The following is a 20,704-nucleotide window of genomic DNA, read 5'->3' as shown; positions in this document are numbered from 1 at the left end:
AATTTATGTTTTTACATGACGTTCTCGATGCCGTTCCCGTCGTCGTTGCTAAAGCTCTTTAATAGGGAGCTTAAGCAACGACAGCGGCGACGGCAACGAGAACGTTACAAATTTGCATATTCAGTGGGCAAAAACAATAGCTTTGCGCGCCCTGCACGTGCGTTTTTCATTTTTGTCAATTTCTTTGCCGTCGTCAGCAAAGCAACAATGTGAAATAACCCAGTTTGAGGTGTTACGGAGAACGTCAGCACTTGGAGATAAATTTTCATTTTTCTCCCCTAAATTTAGCGCCGCTCGTAACGGTTTCATTCCTGAAGGACCGCCACACCTTTGTCATATTAAAAAGCTTGGAATAGTCGCGAAATGATCGCAATAACTTGAATTTATGTTTTTACATGACGTTCTCGATGCCGTTCCCGTCGTCGTTGCTAAAGCTCTCTAATGTCTATAATCCTGTGGGACGTAAAAGAACCCACACACTTGTCGCTAAGGGTAGGGCACGTAGTTCCCGGTGTTGTGGTCTGTCTCCTGTTGAGTATCATGGTTGGGAGAGTAAAAGAAGGGGCCACAGTAATTGACGCAAGCTGTTGTAGCGCTCTGCCAGCTTGACTGGCAAAGTTTGTAAATTAAATAAAAAATAAATCAAGTCTTACCGTGCATTAGATCTAAATCAGTTGTCACGTTAGCATAGCTCGTACGATCGACTTCTCCTGTGGTTCATAGATAGAACTCACAACATCACTGTGTCGTGTATGGATTAGAAACTGTGCTATCACATGATTGAAGAAAGGATCTCAGTGTAAATTAAGCATGTCATCTATTACTTCACGTTTTCTTAATCCTCTCAATCCCACGATCAAAACGTTCTTTCTCCCAAGTACTACCATAGAGTTCTTCGTTGGGTGTTACATCAAGATCACACCTCTTACGCTGATAATAATCTTTATTCTTAGTGCCTATCTGACTGACATATCATGGAAATTGTCAGGGGAATTTACATATCGATCAATCCTGGGAGTCAAAGGGTTTCGAAAAACCCTTTTCTGCCCAAGGGGTCCCCAAAGTGACAGCGGGTAAAATTTCTGACGTGAACCACAGGTAACTCAGCGATTTTCACTCTTGGACAGGAGAAGGTGCATGCCAAGGTCAGAATGCGGTTTGCATTGCAACAAGGTTAACCACTTTCCGACTGGTTAGAAGACTGGTAAATATAACTTACAGAGTACCATCCAAGACCCAACATTTTTTTCATCAGAGGTGATCTGACGTCCTTGTCTTTAAGATATAAATCGGTGTCAGGTAAAAGGACTATGGTTGCCAAAATGTGTCAATATTCGATGTCGCGTATATGGGTTTGATAATTTCCGCATATTGGCATAAAATTCAAATATATTTGAGTTTGTTCGATACATTCGATAAACTTGTAGCAAAATTCAATATTTTCGCTTTGATACGCATTCGATTCTCTCCTCCATTTATGAAACAATTCAAGCAATATTCATTCGATAATTTAAGCAATATTCATTCAATGATTCCAGCAGAATTCATTCGATAATTCAATAAATATTTATTCCATGATTCGAACAAAATTCATTCGATAATGCTCGTGACCGATCTTCCATATTTGGATAGAAATATTTATTCGATGATTCGAACAAAATTCATTCGATAATGCACGTGACCTATCTTCCATATTTGGATAGAAGGCTTGGCTACTGAGTTTACAAAATGGCGGAAAAAATCGAAAGGGAGCCTTTGGCGCTAAGCCTGCTCAATTTACTGGATAAATGTGAAATAGATTCTGAAGAGGTAACCTATCCTATCACAGCCAATGTATTTAATGGCGTTGAAATGGCTCATTCTGTTATTCTTGTCATGGCAGATACTATTAATGATGAACGACAGTCTTTGATATTACCGCGGCCCAACGCAATGCAGTGTTGTCAGGATACACTCTTGTTAGACTTGACCTTACTCCGTCACGTTGAACTCGTAGTCCCAGGGATCTTAGGTGCCCAATTAGGTAGGATTGACCTGCGGTGGGTACATGCCGGGAAATATAGTCTTCTGTAACGTGATCAAGTTCTGTATCAGTTATGTCCGAAAACTTACTAAGACCTTCACGACCATGATCTGTCACACGTCTGTGCGAGTCCAAGTGAACCCAAGCCCTCTCAATTCTTCCAAAATAGCTAGTGGTATATCGAAGGATGGTCTCCCACGTCCGCTCCTTTTACAAGACGGCTTGCCTAAATCCACAGCACTGGTTTTTCTTCTCTCAGTCTCAGCAAGTTGTTGCCACCAGTATCGATGAATTTCGCAAAAACACTCACCAAGCTCAAGAAACAAAGACTGTCGTTCATCATTAACAGTATCTGCCATGACAAGAATAACAGAAAGAGCCATTTCAACGCCACTAAATGCATTGGCTGCGATAGGATAGGTTACCTCTTCACATAGTTAACAGAGGGTAATGGTTATGAAACCCGACAAATTTCTTTGTTGTAGGTTTTTGTTCTCTTTTTTTGGCCTTGACTGTGCACAAAGCACAATAGTTGTTTACTCCGTACTCAGGAACTAACCAATAGAAACGTGTTGGTTACGTAATTAATGCATAGTGTACAGTGGAACCCCGAGGCCTCGTTAAGTATGCCTCCCCAATAGATATAGCTGACTTCTGTGCTACAGAAACTATGGGTGTGGCAGTGAAACCCTGTGTCTGCGATGCAGACAAACTGACGCAAACAGAAAGAGAAAAAGCTGAGCTGATAGAGGAGTCATGTATCAAAATTGACAGCCAATGGATGATACCGTACCCTTGGAGAAAAGATCCCAAACTGCTGCCAGACAACAGACATTTGGCAATGAACGCTTAGAGTCAACCGAACGACGCCTGAAAAGAAATCCAGAACAGGCTGAAGCCTACTCCAAACAGATGGAGGAAATGGAAAGCATGAAATTTGCGCGAAAGCTGTCAAAAGAAGAACAAGAAGCCTATCAAGGTCCCGTTCACTATGTATCACAGCATGCGGTACTAAGACCAGAAAAAAGGAGTACACCTGTCCGAATTGTTTTCAATTTGTCTTCTGCTTACCAAGGGCATTCACTGAACGATTACTGGAGGAAAGGTCCCGACCATCTAAACGGCTGATTTGGAGTTGTCTTAAGATTCAGAGAAAGGAACGTCGCAGTCATGGGTGACATCCCTAAGATGTACCACAGGATCCTAATTCCCAAGAGAGATCAACATGTTCACCGCTTCCTGTGGAGAAGTATGGAAACAAGCAGAGATCCAGACGTATATGTCAAGAGAGTGATAACGTTTGGGGACAAGCCAGCTCCTGCCATGTTGTAAATAGCGCTAAGAAAGACAGCTCAAGAAAACAAGGCCGATTACCCAGAAGCAGCTGAGGTACTAACAAACCATGTGTACATGGATGACATATGTGAGTCAAAGGATACTGTGAAAGAAGCTAGAACACTGACTGAAGACATAGATAAGGTCTTCAAAACGGGAGGATTCAACGTTAAAGGGTGGATCTCCAACGAGGTACTAGCAGAGAAAGCTAGTAGTGAAACAGAGAAACAGGGCATTAAACGTGTTCCAAGGAGATGAAGAAAAGGTTTTGGGAACCTTGTGGAATTTCAAGACGGATAAGTTCCACTTTAGAATCAGACCAGATGTGCTGAAGCTAGTAGACGGAGCCAATGAGGAACCAGTAAAGATGACAAAACTAAGTCAGGTTGCCAGGATATTCGATCCTATTGGTTTTTCAGCTGCGTTTGTGATCCGAGCGAAAATAGGCCTGCAACAACTGTGGCAATTGGGACTAGACTGGGACGTCGAGGTGCCACTCACAGTTCAGGATGTTTCAAGAAATGAAGGAATTGGACACCGTGTCCTTCGAAGATGCCTAACCGTATCCATCTTTGCCGATGCATCACAGGACGCATTTGGAGCATGCGCCTACGTACGCCAGAGAAAAAATGACGAAACGTACGCCGTGAAATTCATTGCAGCAAAGTCCAGGGTAGCACCGCTGAACCAGCTTACGATCCCGCGCTTGGAGCTACAGGGAGCCGTGCTCGCCAGCCTCCGCGCACAATCCATTCAAGAGGAGTCCAGGATACGATTCAAAGATGTTCAGTTCTTCACCGACAGCACTATTACCTCCAAAGTTCGTCCCGAAGTTTTAAGCCATTCTTGTCCTCTAGGGTTGGAGAAATTCAGAGTAACACAAATTCAAGTCAGTGGAAACACATTCCCAGTGGGAATAATGTAGCTGACGACCTGTCACGAGGGATCCCCGTTAGTGAGCTACAAGGCAGATGGATGAATGGTCCGGAGTTTTTGCACCTATAAGAGAGCCTGTGGCTGGTTCAGCTAGTCTGGCCAGCCAGCGAGGAGGAAATGGAGCGTCCTGAAATACAGGTGTTGACCGCAGTCACAACACAGAGACCCAAAGATATTATTGATCCAGCCATATTCTCTAGCTGGAGAAAACTGGTCCGTGTAACGGCACGAATAAGCAGACTAGCAGCGAAAATACGACTCCGAAAGCACACACAACGCGGAATAACAGGACCACTGAGCTCTGAAGAACTTCAGCAAGCTGAGCTGTACTGGATAAAGAAAGCACAGAATACCTTACACAGCCGCCCAGAGAGAGGTGATTTCAAATCTCTCAGTCCGTTCAAAGATGAAAAGGGAATAATAAGAGTTGGAGGCAGAATTGACAAAGCCGTGGTGACGTACGAAGAAAGACACCCTGCACTCCTCCCCAGTGATCACAGAATATCCCAAATGATAACGCGTCACATGCATACCTACGGACATTGTGGAGTGGCAGCCACAACTGCAAAAGTAAGGCGAAAATACTGGTTCCTCAAGGCTAACAAACTCAACAAGTCCATCACGACCAGTGTGTAGTATGCAGAGAGTTGACGCACATACGAGAAACGCATTTAATGGCTGATCTCCCAGTGCTCCGGTTGGCACCTCAGACGCCACCGTTTTACTATACGGCGTGTGATTATTTTGGTCCCTACAACGTGAAGATAGGAAGAAATAGGACGGCCAAACACTACGGCGTTATCTTCACATGTTTAAGCACAGGAACTGTCCACATGGAGCTAGCGGTCGACAGCTCTACAATGGAGTTCACGCAGGTTCTACGAACATTCTTCTCTATCCGAGGCTACCCAGCAGTAATGTTAAGCGACAAAGGGTATTCAGTGGATTTTCACCACCCAAGCTGCGCCTCACCAGAATGGATGCGCAGAAACGCTCGTCAAAAGCTGTAAGAATGCATTGAAAAGAGCGATCGGCGAACAAGTTCTATCACCCTTCGAAGTGTATACTTGCCTGTTAGAAGTCGCAAACCTGATAAACCAACGCCCCATTGGTCTCATCCCCAACGATCCACATGATGGAGCTTACCTGTCTCCCAAGGACATGCTTCTGGAAAGAGCTACACCGGAAATACCTCAAGGTCCGTTTAACGATACAAGAAATCCGCGAAGACGAGTAGAATTCGTACAGAGGATAGTTGATTTATTCTGGAAGCGTTGGACCAGGCATGTATTTCCCGCCGACTCGTTCCGAGAAAGAAGTGGCATATAGAAAGCCGGAACGTGCAAGTTGACGACATAGTAACTGTGGCTGATAGTAGCACTCTCCGGGGCAAGTGGGCTGTCGGCAGAGTAATCGAGGTTTACCCGGGCTCAGATGGATGAGTTCGTAATGTAAAAGTGAAAACAGCCACAGGAGAGTATAACCGTCTAGTTACCAAGATTGCTGTCATCTACCCTGTCGAAGGTGATGACTGAACGAACATTTGCTAAGATAAGGACTACGCCCTTATCGGGGCGAAGAGTGTTTCGCCAATACAGTGCGCTTTGATATTTCATTGATTGATTTTGATGGACATTTAGTTGTGTAATTCAATAGCAAAAATGGCATAACCTTTAGACTAGGTAAACTTCGAGTTTAGTCTCGGAGAACTGAATGTAACGGTATTTTTGCTGACTTGTTTCGCTCACCTGTTTCTGGCTTATCTGAACTGCTTAACCCATGCTTACCGAAACCGATCTAACTGGATATCGTCAAAGAAGTGTTCATTGCTGAAAATCTCTCGCACGTTTATGTAGCGATCGTCTTAAGGTATTTATTCAAAATGTGTTATGTATTCTTTTAGATCGAATAATACAAGTCAATTCAATTAAAGACGTAATTATACGATTGGTGTAGACCAGTTGGGTTGTGAACCGTTTGCTGAACCAAGCATATAGCATAAATTCATATGCCTATTTGTTGCATATATAGCATATAGCATATAACATTTTATTACACATAACATGAGAATTTTATTCCATAAAGCTCATTTGTACAAATCTATACGCTTTATTTTCACATGTGAAAAAGACCTATACAGCCAATCAGAATGGCGTACAGCTATTTCACATGTGAAAGTATAACCAATCAGCGATAGCGTAAAGGCGTTTCCATGCCAATCACTCGTGCATCTCGTGCAAATCGTGCAAATCGTGCAAATCGTACTTTGTTATTGAATTAAATTAAATTTGCATTTGGTTCTATTGTTAGTGAGTTTTTGTTTCTAATTCGCGTTCAGAAAACTATTTTAATGAAAATTCTCATGTTATGTGTAATAAAGAGTTTACGACATAGAAAGTGCTTTGTACGGGGTTTTATTCACTCGTTGTTTGTGTCAAAAACCCTCACTCGCTCGTTCCTCGCTCGTTCGGGTTTTTGACACAAACAACTCGTGCATAAAACCCCGTACGCCGCACTTTCTATGAAGTAAACTATTTATATGCTTCTGGTTGCATATACTTTTAGAATCTCATATAAAAGTTTTATAAAAAAAAGTTAAGCGCGAGAGGATACTCTTGCACTCATCAATACTTTCAACAAACTGTATACAGTTTGTTGAAAGTATTGATGATATAATATATATGATATAATATATTATTTAGAAGGATTGAATCTACTCAACGTTTTTTTACATAACGGCAAACTTATAGTACCATGGGAAATTCCTACAATTCCATAACAAGATGCACTCATCGATGTGGCGTAATAGATTACCATGACAACAATAAAGTTATTTGAAAGCATCCTATATTTCGACTTACAAGGCATATATCTAAAAGACGAATTGGTGACCCCCAAGTTTTATTCCTATAAATTCGCTGGTGCGGATTCAGAACCTTTTTCACAATTGGAAATTTTAAGATGGCTCTGAATCCACTTCAGATAATTTTTTTAACTTTGCAGAGAGTCTTATCTTAGTCTTTTAATCACTTTACAGCAATAAAAAATAGGGTCACCGAATTCGTTCTTGAGATATAAGACTTTAAAGACAAAATATAGCGATACTCACCGTTACGTCACCTATTGTCATTAAGGTGCCAACCAGGGATCTATTGGCTGTCGAAACAAAGGATTCTTTTGTTCTGTGGTTGGTAAAATTAAATAACAAGAGAATTGTTTATAAACAGTGACGTCTCCTAAAGAGTATTTTCACGTGAAGTCACGGCGGCCATGTTGGTTTTCCTAAACAATGGAACGGCGGCCATTTTGGTGTACCCAACTAATCCTCCGGGAATTGAGCTCTATTTTCTTTTGTTTCGGTGGAAAAACAAGGTTACCGATTACGTGAGTAAAAACACTCTATAGGGTGTTTTTAGATAGCTCTTTTGTCATGGTAACTTATTAGGCCACATCGATGAGTGCAACTTGTTAAACAATGTATTGATCTTTTATTTAGTACTATAAAACTGTCGTTACATGAAACAGTGTCGTAGAGTTAATCAGGCCCGGTCTTCTAATAATAAATTCCCTCCAAGTTGTTGAAACGGTTTCAACCACCTTAAAGAATGAGGGATGTAACACGTTCGTTTTCCTTCAATGGACCTTTCAGACGTATTGTACAGAGACAGTATAATGAACAGAGGCGAAATAACCACGATTCGAGGGGTAAATTCGGGCAAAGTCGGGAATCGAGCATGTTTCGAATACCAACACTTCGTCTTCAGCAATACACGTAGTCGAATTAAGAACTCATTCAACAACGTGACGGTTTCACGACTCATGTGTTTCAACAGAAACAAAATTTTGAGCTCGGCGCTGTCTTGGTTTCAATATATGAATACCAAGCGGCCTTTTTCCGTTACCAAGGTAATGAAATTGTGAATCAAACCGGTTTTAATTAAGCACGCGACGTTTTTGCGACGCGGACGGCAGTTTTCCCTTTTAATTTGTCTTCACGCAACCACATTTACATTACTAAATATCTTTTTCTCCAATAGAGAATAGTTTAAAAATCAGAGATATTACTTTCCTGGCATACGAAATGTTCACTCACGTTCGGTTACCGTCTCCATCTCCAAAACTTGGCGTGTTCAAGCTCCCTAATCGCACACAACCGACAAAGTGATTATACATGAGTATCCAGAACCCGCTTCCCGAAAGTTCCGAAACCTCTGGGCGAATTTCGGAAAATTTACAACTATCTGATAAATCTGTTGAAAGACCAGCTTTCTAAAATAGGCAGATCGTAGATTCATAATTGGCTTTTCGAACCATTTGGAAAGAGTTAACGAGACTTTCGGACGCCAGATGCCATAATTATACCGGGTTCGTTATTCAAAATCATCTTCGGTGTAGGTCTTGGGGAGTATTGACGAGCAATTTAACTGTATTGGTATATTCTTGGGATCCTTTTTTTCCACGGCTCTTCCATGAGATTGGTAGAGAATTTAAGGTAATTCCTCAGTATTGCACTGCGCATCCTGTACTGCGCATATGGTGCGCAATATTTAGAAATTGGATCAAATTTGCAACATTGTAAATATGGCGTAAGACGATTTTACACGCTGAAACAGTTCTCACAACACGTGAGAGAAGTTGTGAATTACCCATAACTCTTCGCGAATAAGCGCACGCATTCCGAGAACCTGTCAAATTTGTTGTTTCGATCTACGCTAATCGACATAAGGATGGTGTTTAACTCTTAAACGAGCACGGTGACCTATATTTTTTATTGCATAATTTTGGTGTACAAATTATCCCCTTTAAATCAAAACATTTTTTAAAAATTGGTCGGAAGGAAAAAAAAGATATAGCGAAAAACGTACTCAAAGCTTAACCCCCTACCTAGGGATTTATGTAAATTATGATCTTGAAAACAATGGCTCGAGAACCGTTTTGAGTCGACGTCGTTTTAAGTTGAGTGATTTTTCCATAAACTAGATAAGACAGTGTTCGATGTGCTCTAGACCTTCTACCTATTAGCTAGGTTGTTTTTCAAGTGTTACTTCAAAAACCCTCTCGTTTAGCTAACGAAAAATGTACCCTGAGCCAATGAAATGACGCGTGTGATTAGTATCAGTACAGGCATCATGAATGGGGTAAACTTGGTTCATTATATCTCTTAAGCAAGCACCGTGACTTATCTTTATTATTATAGTTCTCTAAACATGGTTTCTCTAAACATAGTTCTCTAGATATGATTCATTTCATTTACCATTTCATCATTTAAACATGGATTAGTAGGGAACATTCAGGGAAAGTTTCAAGAAAATTGTTTTTCTGATGAATCACCTTAATGACACAATTTACATATAAAACAGAAACAATGAAGTTGCATCCAAAACCGCTCCAACGTAATTATGGGGAGGATAAACTTCAGAGTGATATTTGGATCTTAAAGGCGATTTTATTAAACTGTATTAGTGTGTCGAGTACTAATAATTGCCGGCAATCAATATGGAGGATCGAGTAAATGGCCCTTATTAAAAGTCTTCATTGGCGGATTCGGTTGGCATGTTCACAACGTTCCGCCAACTATAGAAAAGCTCAGTAAAACAACCAAACCAATGTCTGATTATTAAAAGTGTTCCCAACTTTGTTTTGGCGGTTTCAAGACTAATAAAGCGCGGGTATCCAAGCTATAATTAATACCCTGCCGACAAAAAAGAAAACGCAACGCAATGCAAAATAAAACAAAAAACACAACCTTGTCGATAATAGCTAACGCGTTTAAAATCAAATACAGTTTTAAATAACCAACTTTTTTTAAAGGATGTTTACACATGTTCACAGATTTAGCTAATTTTCTCTTTTAAATCCGAAAGTAGTATAAAGTTTACAGTACCACCTGCAAAAAACGAAGCCGCTTAACCAGACCAAGCGCCGGTTATTATGAGAATTGCTGGGTGTAAGAAAATTAGCATATTACATCCTAACTTATAGATTATTGCATGCAAGCTTTTTTTGGTAGTCGATGCGGTGATTAATTTGTTACCAAAGTGTGTCAGACGATTTATATGAATAACTTGATATCGTGAAACATCATGAATTTTTGTCTCGTTTTATAGAACATTACCGAAAACTAGAATGCCAAGTGTCTTAAAAGAAAAGCCAAGAGCAAGGTAAGCTTTGCGTAATTTAACGGCGTGTAGGCGTGATTTTTTCTTAAATCTCACCACCATGATACAAATCGTGTTTCTTTGATTTGAAATTGGCGCTTGTTAACATTAGCGCAAATTTCACAAATTGATGACCCGTTTGTTAACTACTTTAGCGCCGAATGGTGGGCCAGAAACAGGAAAAGGAGTTCTTGTACATGTTTACAATGTCATCGTGAATAATCGTCGATGCTAAAGGCGTAGTAGTTTGTATCGAGGCGCCTAACAGGTGAAATATCTCCATTGCTAAGAACTCCCGGAAGGCTGTCTTGATAATTTTCCCATATCCCTTTAGAAACAAACGGCCGACGAGTCGTTGACACAGCTTACTCAGCTTGAGAATGTGTTGGACCAGTGTTTATTGACTTTAAACAACAAGTCGAACATTTGCTTGGTTCTCAAACCAATTTTCGAACCTTTAGGAAGCTTAAAGGTGCTTGAATAATAAAATCCCGTTTGATAGTTTGTCACTTTTAGTCCTTATTTGCCTTACTCAAAAAGACCTCACTTTTTGGTAGCTCACCAGATATTCCACAACAATCAGCTACTTTGCATTTGATATGAGTATTTTGCCAAAAGCAGCAAAGCTCCAAGAGCAAAGAAATTCCTTTCTGGAATTATGACACGGGAGGTAGTTCATTTAATTTAAGTTAAAATCAAACCATTATAGGCACTTTGAATCCGATAACGGCTCCATTATATGACCAACAAGTAAAATAGACGGTCAAGAAATAAGCAAAAGCCAGCTGTGACATAGCGGCACCAAATTAGCACCTATTGTATATTACATTTCGCATACGCATATGTAAGTAGGTTGGCACATTATGCATGTAACATAGCGGCACCTAATTAGCACCTATTGTATACTACATTTCGCATATGCATATATAAGTAGGTTAGCACATTATGCAAGAGCAGAGAGCACACACAACCACGCGGTGTGTGTGAATAACGAGAATAAACTCCATCGACATCCGACTACATGGTGGCAGCATTTTACAAGAATAATCGCTAGAGTCAAATCGAAAGAGGCCAGCAGAAGCGAATTATGGCAACAGCAACGTCTTTTGCGTCGCCACAGATGAACTGGGACGCTCCTGATCCGATAATTGCATTCGCAAGATTCAAACAAAAATGTCAGCTTATGTTCTCAAACGTGCTCAAAGCCGCCGATGACGAAGAAAAAGTGAGCTATATTTTACTCTGGTCGGGTGAAAAAGGTCTGGATATTTACAACAGTTGGACATTCACAAAGGAGGAAGAGAGGAAAAAACCTGCCATTATTTTCGAACGGTTCGAGAATCAATTGGAGCCGAAGACGAGTCATCGAATTCACAGATACACACTACAAGGAATGCGACAAGAACAAAGCGAGCCAGTGGATGATTTTATCTCAAGATTAAAAAACCTAGCAGCAAAATGTCAATTTCGCGACAGCACCGAAGTCGAAGACAGAGTTCTAGATCAGCTTATTTGGGGGTCAAAAAACCCCGATGTCCAGAAGTCCCTCATAGGCCGAGACAAATCATTGACCCTTGCAGGCGCTATCGAGATTGCAAGAAGCAACGAGGCGACAAGTAAACATATGAAGACATTGGCAGGAAGTAGCGAAAGCCATCAAGAGGATAGAAGTGTAGATGCCATTCATAAGGAACAAGAAAGGGAATCCTGTAACAACTGCGGAAAACAACACCCGAGGAACAAATGTCCAGCCTACGGTACACTATGTCGAAAATGCGGCAAAGGTAATCATTGGCAATCTGTCTGCCGATCCAGTAAACGGAAACAATTTATCCAAGGAAGAAAGCCGGTTTTCAAAAAATCTATTCACACGATTGAAGACAGGGGCGATGAAGACAATGATGAAATTCTCACAATTAGTACAATCGAGGTTAACACCATAGAAGACACGCAACATTCGATGACACACGACACACGCGATGAAGTCTTTGCAACACTGGAAATAACCCAGCCTGAAAAGAAGCGGAAAATTAATCTCCAGTGCAAGGTGGACACAGGTGCACAGAGCAATGTTTTGCCTATCAGGCTACTTCGCATAATCGCCCCAGAGAAGTTTGATGACGAAGGAAACCTCAAACCAGAAGTACTGGAAAAGAATGAAGCCGTTCTCTCAGCATACGGTGGCTCTGTAATTAAGCAGCTTGGCACTATAAACATCTCGAGCAAGTACAAAGAGAAGAAGATTAACTGCATTTTCTACGTCACGGATACTTCAGGGCCAGCTATCCTCGGTCTAAAAGCGTGCATTGCACTAAAACTAGTCTCCCTCCACTGTACGCTAGGAATAAATCAATTAAACCAGGCTGATCCAAATAGCAGCTTCAATTCTCCAGCTCAAAATCCGGGTACTTGCAAGAAAAACTCGAGTTACATTGGAAGTCATATACCACTAGAAGAGCGGCCATCAATCACAAGTAAACAAGAGCTGATGGATATGTACCCAGAATGTTTCAATGGTACAGTTGGATGTTTTGATGACTACACATATCACATCACACTGGATCCTGAAGTATCACCGGTGGTCCATGCACCCCGCAAAGTACCTATAGAGTTGAAAGACAAATTACAAGCCGAATTACGTGAGATGGAAAGCCAAGATATCATTGCGAAAGTAACCCAACCTACGGATTGGGTCAACTCCCTGGTCATTAGAGAAAAAGAAAATGGGCGACTTCGGTTATGCCTCGATCCCAAAGACCTGAATAAGGCGATCAAAAGAGAACATCATCCCATACCCACTCTAGAGGAAATCACACCCAAATTATCAGGAGCAAAGCTTTTTAGTAAGCTCGACGCTCGCAATGGCTATTGGAATGTCAAACTAGATGACGAGTCCTCGTACCTGACAACCTTCAATACACCATTTGGTCGGTATCGTTTCCTCAGAATGCCGTTTGGTCTACGAATGAGTCAAGATATCTTCCAGTTCAAGATTGATGAGACGTATCGTGATTGCCTGGGAGCCATTGGTATTGCAGATGACGTCACAGTCTATGGAAAGAACGATAAAGAGCATGACTTACACCTGCATGAAACCATGGAACGTACCAGACAGGCCGGCATCAAGCTCAATGACGAGAAGTGCGTTATCAAAACAAAGGAGTGCAATTTCTTTGGTATGCTCTACACACCAGACGGTGTCAAACCCAGCCCAGATAAAGTCAGAGCCATAGAAAGTTTAGAACCGCCTAAAGACAAGAAAGAGCTTCACACCTTTTTGGGGATGGCAACCTACATGAGCTCATTCATCCCCAATTTAGCTGACCACACTGCCCCCTTAAGAAACCTCTTAAAGGAGAACGTTGATTTCATATGGAATCCATCACATTCGAAAGCCTTTGAGAAGGTGAAGGCATTGATATGTACCACAACGACCTTGGCCTACTATGACAGAAAGGAACCAGTTGTCCTCCATGTTGATGCATCAATTAAGGGCTTGGGCGCAGCTCTCTTCCAAAACGACAAGCCAATAGCCTTTGCATCGAAAGTACTTACCCCTGCGGAGACCAGATACGCTAATATCGAACGGGAACTATTGGCAGTGGTATACGGCTGCGAAAAATTCCATTCGTATCTCTATGGAAGATCGTTCGTGGTTAAAACAGACCATCGTCCCCTGGAACAGATCCATAAAAAGAACCTGATGCAAGCACCTCCACGCCTTCAAAGAATGCTGTTGCGTTTACAACCTTACGACTGCGTCATTAAATATCTTCCAGGAAGAGAAATGGTTACAGCTGACGCCCTGTCACGCCTTTCGCCGTTGGATGAATTTGAAGTGTCGGACATGAATGTGAAAGTTCACCATCTAATCAGAATCACCCCAGTCAAAATGGAAGAGTTCAAAAAGGAAACTGCGAAAGATGAAACCCTGCAGCTTCTAGCCCACAAAGTTATGCAGGGTTGGCCTGACAGTGGGAAGAAAATCGTTTCGGCGCTAAAACCATACTGGCCCCTACGAGATGACATATCAGTAGAAGATGGGCTGATACTTCTTGGAAGCCGTGTTATAGTACCTGAATCCTTGAGAGGCAACATCTTGCAGCAAATCCACGGAGGGCACTTTGGTATGGAAAAATGCAAACTACGAGCCAAATCCTGTGTTTACTGGCCAGGCATATACAAAGAAATTGAAAACCTTGTAAACTCATGTTGTGTATGCCAGAAGTACCACAATTCTCAGCAAAAGGAGCCAATGATACCAACAGAGATCCCTTCAAGACCGTGGAAAACACTTAGAGCAGACCTTTTCTACGCTCAACAGTCGTGGTTCCTCATAGTTGTCGACTTTTACTCCAAGTTCCCATTTGTCAAGAAACTCCAAAACCTTACATCCGGGGCTGTTGTTAATGAACTGAAAATGCTATTCGCAGAAAATGGAATCCCAGAATCTCTTCAATGCGACAACGGCACTCAGTTTACATCCGGCGAGTTCCATCAACTGGCAAACCAGTACGGGTTTGAAATTGTGACGTCATCTCCACATTACCCACGTGGCCATGGGTTTGTTGAACGCCAAGTCCAAACGGTTAAGAAGACGATCCTGAAATGCAGAGAGACTAAAGAAGACATAGATCTAGCCCTGCTGGCTCTACGAACGACGCCCCTGAGTTCCAATATACCGTCACCAGCTGAATTACTGAATGGCCGAGTATTTAAATCCACACTTCCTGGTAAGATCCAGCCATCAAAGAACCAAGAGGAAGTTAGAAATTGGCTCAAAGCGAGACAAGACAACCAATGCCACTATTACAACAGACACACCAAGGAGCTCCCTGAATTACACAGAGACCAAGCTATCTATGTACAAGACCCTGTGAGAAAGACATGGAATCCTGCTAGGGTCATAGATCGGGGAGAGACACCCCGCTCATATCTCATAGAAACTGGAACTGGTGCCCAATTGCGAAGGAATAGAATCCATCTTAGACCGAATAATGCTTCCAACAATTCGGCAAACAACTCTTCGGATTCCATGTCCCAAAGAAGCATGACTGCACAATATTCAAGCGCCATTCTACGAGAATCCACTGCGGCAGGCAATTCAGCAAATGACCCATCAAGTGGCAAGTTGACTATACAGCCCTCAAGCTCCAACCCACAATGCTCTAGTGTAACAGGAGAAGCCGAGAAAGGACCAAGAAAATCCCGCGCGGGACGTGAAATCCGGGCACCGGAAAGACTTAATCTCTGACGCTTGCTTTAATAGTTGATATTAGTATGATACATAAACACTAGACAGAAAATCCCTATATTGTTACCAGTTTTATTCGTTTTCAACATATGTACAAGATATATTGGCCCGAATGAAGATATTGTGTTTTGTTTGTTTTCCATTTAATTAATATAGTTTTAAGAGAAGGGGATGTGACATAGCGGCACCAAATTAGCACCTATTGTATATTACATTTCGCATACGCATATGTAAGTAGGTTGGCACATTATGCATGTAACATAGCGGCACCTAATTAGCACCTATTGTATACTACATTTCGCATATGCATATATAAGTAGGTTAGCACATTATGCAAGAGCAGAGAGCACACACAACCACGCGGTGTGTGTGAATAACGAGAATAAACTCCGACTACACCAGCGATCGACTGAGGAATTTAACGCCAACTAAATCCACGTTGTCCGGTGGCAGATATCCCTCTTTTAATGCTTTTCAAAATGCCAAGACCTTCGTGGCTTTACCTACGAGAAACTGACTAAAGCAATTCCATTCGGAAATGACTGCATGACTTTGCTCCGATTGTTTTTTGTCGGAGCCGGTCTCATGAATTCAAGAGCAATTTGGAATAAATGAGCACAAGTTTTCAATTTGTCTTCTGCATACCAAGGGCATTCACTGAACGATTACTGGAGGAAAGGTCCCGACCTTCTAAACGGCTTATTTGGAGTTGTCTTAAGATTCAGAGAAAGGAAAGTCGCAGTCATGGGTGACATCTCTAAGATGTACCACAGGATCCTAATTCCCAAGAGAGATCAACATGTTCACCGCTTCCTGTGGAGAAGTATGGAAACAAGCAGAGATCCAGACGTATATGTCAAGAGAGTGATAACGTTTGGGGACAAGCCAGCTCCTGCCATGTTGTAAATAGCGCTAAGAAAGACAGCTCAAGAAAACAAGGCCGATTACCGAGAAGCAGCTGAGGTACTAACAAACCATGTGTACATGAATGACATATGTGAGTCAAAGCTAGAACACTGACTGAAGACATAGATAAGGTCTTCAAAACGGGAGGATTCAACGTTAAAGGGTGGATCTCCAACGAGGTACTAGCAGAGAAAGCTAGTAGTGAAACAGAGAGGGCATTAAACGTGTTCCAAGGAGATGAAGAAAAGGTTTTGGGAACCTTGTGGAATTTCAAGACGGATAAGTTCCACTTTAGAATCAGACCAGATGTGCTGAAGCTAGTAGACGGAGCCAATGAGGAACCAGTAAAGATGACAAAACTAAGTCAGGTTGCCAGGATATTTGATCCTATTGGTTTTTCAGCTGCGTTTGTGATCCGAGCGAAAATAGGCCTGCAACAACTGTGGCAATTGGGACTAGACTGCGACGTCGAGGTGCCACTCACAGTTCAGGATGTTTCAAGAAATGAAGGAATTGGACACCGTGTCCTTCGAAGATGCCTAACCGTATCCATCTTTGCCGATGCATCTCAGGACGCATTTGGAGCATGCGCCTACGTACGCCAGAGAAAGGATGACGAAACGTACGCCGTGAAATTCATTGCAGCAAAGTCCAGAGTAGCACCGCTGAAGCAGCTTACGATCCCGCGCTTGGAGCTACAGGGAGCCGTGCTCGCCACTGAGCCTCCTCGCAAAATCCATTCAAGAGGAGTCCAGGATACGATTCAAAGATGTTCAGTTCTTCACCGACAGCACTATTACCTCCAAAGTTCGTCCCGAAGTTTTTAGCCATTCTTGTCCTCTAGGGTTGGAGAAATTCAGAGTAACACAAATTCAAGTCAGTGGAAACACATTCCCAGTGGGAATAATGTAGCTGACAACCTGTCACGAGGGATCCCCGTTAGTGAGCTACAAGGCAGATGGATGAATGGTCCGGAGTTTTTGCACCTATAAGAGAGTCTGTGGCTGGTTCAGCTTGTCTCGCCAGCCAGCAAGGAGGAAATAGAGCGTCGTGAAATACAGGTGTTGACCGCAGTCACAACACAGAAACCCAAAGATGCTACTGATCCAGCCATATTCTCTAGCTGGAGAAAACTGGTCCGTGTAACGGCACGAATAAGCAGACTAGCAGCGAAAATACGACTCCGAAAGCACACACAACGCGGAATAACAGGACCACTGACCTCTGAAGAACTTCAGCAAGCTGAGCTGTACTGGATAAAGAAAGCACAGAATACCTTACACAGCCGCCCAGCGAGAGGTGATTTCAAATCTCTCAGCCCGTTCAAAGATGAAAAGGGAATAATAAGAGTTGGAGGCAGAATTGACAAAGCCGTGGTGACGTACGAAGAAAGACACCCTGCACTCCTCCCCAGTGATCACAGAATATCCCAAATGATAACGCGTCACATGCATACCTACGGACATTGTGGAGTGGCAGCCACAACTGGAAAAGTAAGGAGAAAATACTGGTTCCTCAAGGCTAACAAACTCAGCAAGTCCATCAAGATCAGTGTGTAGTATGCAGAGAGTTGACGCACAAACGAGAAACGCAGCTAATGGCTGATCTCCCAGTGCTCCGGTTAGCACCTCAGACGCCACCGTTTTACTATACGGCATGTGATTATTTTGGTCCCTACAACGTGAAGATAGGAAGAAATAGGACGGCCAAACACTACGGCGTTATCTTCACATGTTTAAATACAGGAACTGTCCACATGGAGCTAGCGGTCGACAGCTCTACAATGGAGTTCACGCAGGTTCTACGAACATTCTTCTCTATCCGAGGCTACCCAGCAGTAATGTTAAGCGACAAAGGGTATTCAGTGGATTTTCACGTCAAAAGCTGTAAGATTTTCACGTCAAAAGCTGTAAGAATGCATTGAAAAGAGCGATCGGCGAACAAGTTCTATCACCCTTCGAAGTGTATACTTGCCTGTTAGAAGTCGCAAACCTGATAAACCAACGCCCCATTGGTCTCATCCCCAACGATCCACATGATGGAGCTTACCTGTCTCCCAAGGACATGCTTCTGGAAAGAGCTACACCGGAAGTACCTCAAGGTCCGTTTAACGATACAAGAAATCCGCGAAGACAAGTAAAATTCGTACAGAGGATAGTTGATTCATTCTGGAAGCGTTGGACCAGGGATGTATTTCCCGCCGACTCGTTCCGAGAAAGAAGTGGCATATAGAAACCCGGAACGTGCAAGTTGACGACATAGTAACTGTGGCTGATAGTAGCACTCTCCGGGGCAAGTGGGCTGTCGGCAGAGTAATCGAGGTTTACCCGGGATCAGATGGATGAGTTCGTAATGTAAAAGTGAAAACAGTCACAGGAGAGTATAACCGTCTAGTTACCAAGATTGCTGTCATCTACCCTGTCGAAGGTGATGACTGAACCAACATTTGCTAAGATAAGGACTACGCCCTTATCGGGGCGAAGAGTGTTTCGTCAATACAGTGCGCTTTGATATTTCATTGATTGATTTTGATTGACATTTAGTTGTGTAATTCAATAGCAAAAATGGCATAACCTTTAGACTAGGTAAACTTCGAGTTTAATCTCGGAGAACTGAATGTAACGCTATTTTTGCTGACTTGTTTCGCTCACCTTTTTCTGGCTTATCTGAACTGCTTAACCCATGCTTACCGAAACCGATCTAACTGGATATCGTCAAAGAAGTGTTCATTGCTGAAAATCTCTCGCACGTTTATGTAGCGATCGTCTTAAGGTATTTATTCAAAATGTGTTATGTATTCTTTTAGATCGAATAATACAAGTCAATTCAATTAAAGACGTAATTATACGATTGGTGTAGACCAGTTGGGTTGTGAACCGTTTGCTGAACCAAGCATATAGCATAAATTCATATGCCTATTTGTTGCATATATAGCATATCCTATAACATTATATGCTTCTGGTTTCATAGCCTTTTAGAATCTCATATACAAGTTTTATAAAAAAAAGTGAAGCGCGAGAGGATACTCGTGCACTCATCAATACTGTCAACAACCTGTATACAGTTTGTTGAAAGTAATAATAATATATATATGATATAATATATTATTTAGAAGGATTGAATCTACTCAACGTTTTTTTACATAACGGCAAACTTATAGTACCATGGGAAATTCCTACAATTCCATAACAAGATGCACTCATCGATGTGGCGTAATAGATTACCATGACAACAATTAAGTCATTTGAAAGCATCCTATATTTCGACTTACAAGGCATATATCTAAAAGACGAACTGGTGACCCCCAAGTTTTATTCCTATAAATTCGCTGGTGCGGATTCAGAGCCTTTTTCACAATTGGAAATTTTAAGATGGCTCTGAATCCACTTCAGATAATTTTGTTAACTTTGCAGAGAGTCTTATCTTAGTCGTTTAATCACTTTACAGCAATAAAAAATAGGGTCACCGAATTCGTTCTTGAGATATAAGACTTTAAAGACAAAATATAGCGATACTCACCGTTACGTCACCTATTGTCATTAAGGTGCCAACCAGGGATCTATTGGCTGTCGAAACAAAGGATTCTTTTGTTCTGTGGTTGGTAAAATTAAATAACAAGAGAATTGTTTATAAACTATATAAACAGTGACGTCTCCTAAAGAGTATTTTCACGTGACGTCACGGCGGCCATGTTGGTTTTCCTAAACAATGGAACGGCGGCCATTTTGGTGTACCCAACTAATCCTCCGGGAATTGAGCTCTATTTTCTTTTGTTTCGGTGGAAAAACAAGGTTACCGATTACGTGAGTAAAAACATTCTATAGGGTGTTTTTAGATAGCTCTTTTGTTGCCATGGTAACTTATTAGGCCACATCGATGAGTGCAACTTGTTAAACAATGTATTGATCTTTTATTTAGTACTATAAAACTGTCGTTACATGAAACAGTGACGTAGAGTTAATCAGGCCCGGTCTTCTAATAATAAATTCCCTCCAAGTTGTTGAAACGGTTTCAACCACCTTAAAGAATGAGGGATGTAACACGTTCGTTTTCCTTCAATGGACCTTTCAGACGTATTGTACAGAGACAGTA

At 41.9% G+C, this 20,704-nt stretch overlaps 2 protein-coding genes across 2 annotated transcripts in view; both read left to right on the top strand.

Annotated features, from left to right (window-relative positions):
• LOC138019878 (sodium- and chloride-dependent transporter XTRP3A-like) overlaps positions 1-20,704 on the top strand; it is a 38,727-nt gene that overhangs the window by 2,080 nt on the left and 15,943 nt on the right. The window contains exon 3 of the mRNA XM_068866828.1: positions 10,402-10,455. Within this exon, the coding sequence (XP_068722929.1) occupies positions 10,421-10,455 (35 nt within the window). The 5' untranslated portion in view covers positions 10,402-10,420. The remainder of the gene's footprint in view (positions 1-10,401; positions 10,456-20,704) is intronic.
• Positions 4,412-4,930, top strand: LOC138021001 (uncharacterized). Its single transcript, XM_068867879.1, has one exon. The coding sequence runs from the start codon at positions 4,412-4,414 to the stop codon at positions 4,928-4,930; it is 519 nt and encodes a 172-aa protein (XP_068723980.1).

Source organism: Montipora capricornis, chromosome 10 (assembly GCF_036669925.1).
Source record: "Montipora capricornis isolate CH-2021 chromosome 10, ASM3666992v2, whole genome shotgun sequence".
In the NCBI taxonomy this organism is placed as follows: domain Eukaryota; kingdom Metazoa; phylum Cnidaria; class Anthozoa; order Scleractinia; family Acroporidae; genus Montipora; species Montipora capricornis.
Note: the sequence above shows the minus strand (reverse complement) of the source record. Positions and strands in the feature narration are given on the sequence as shown.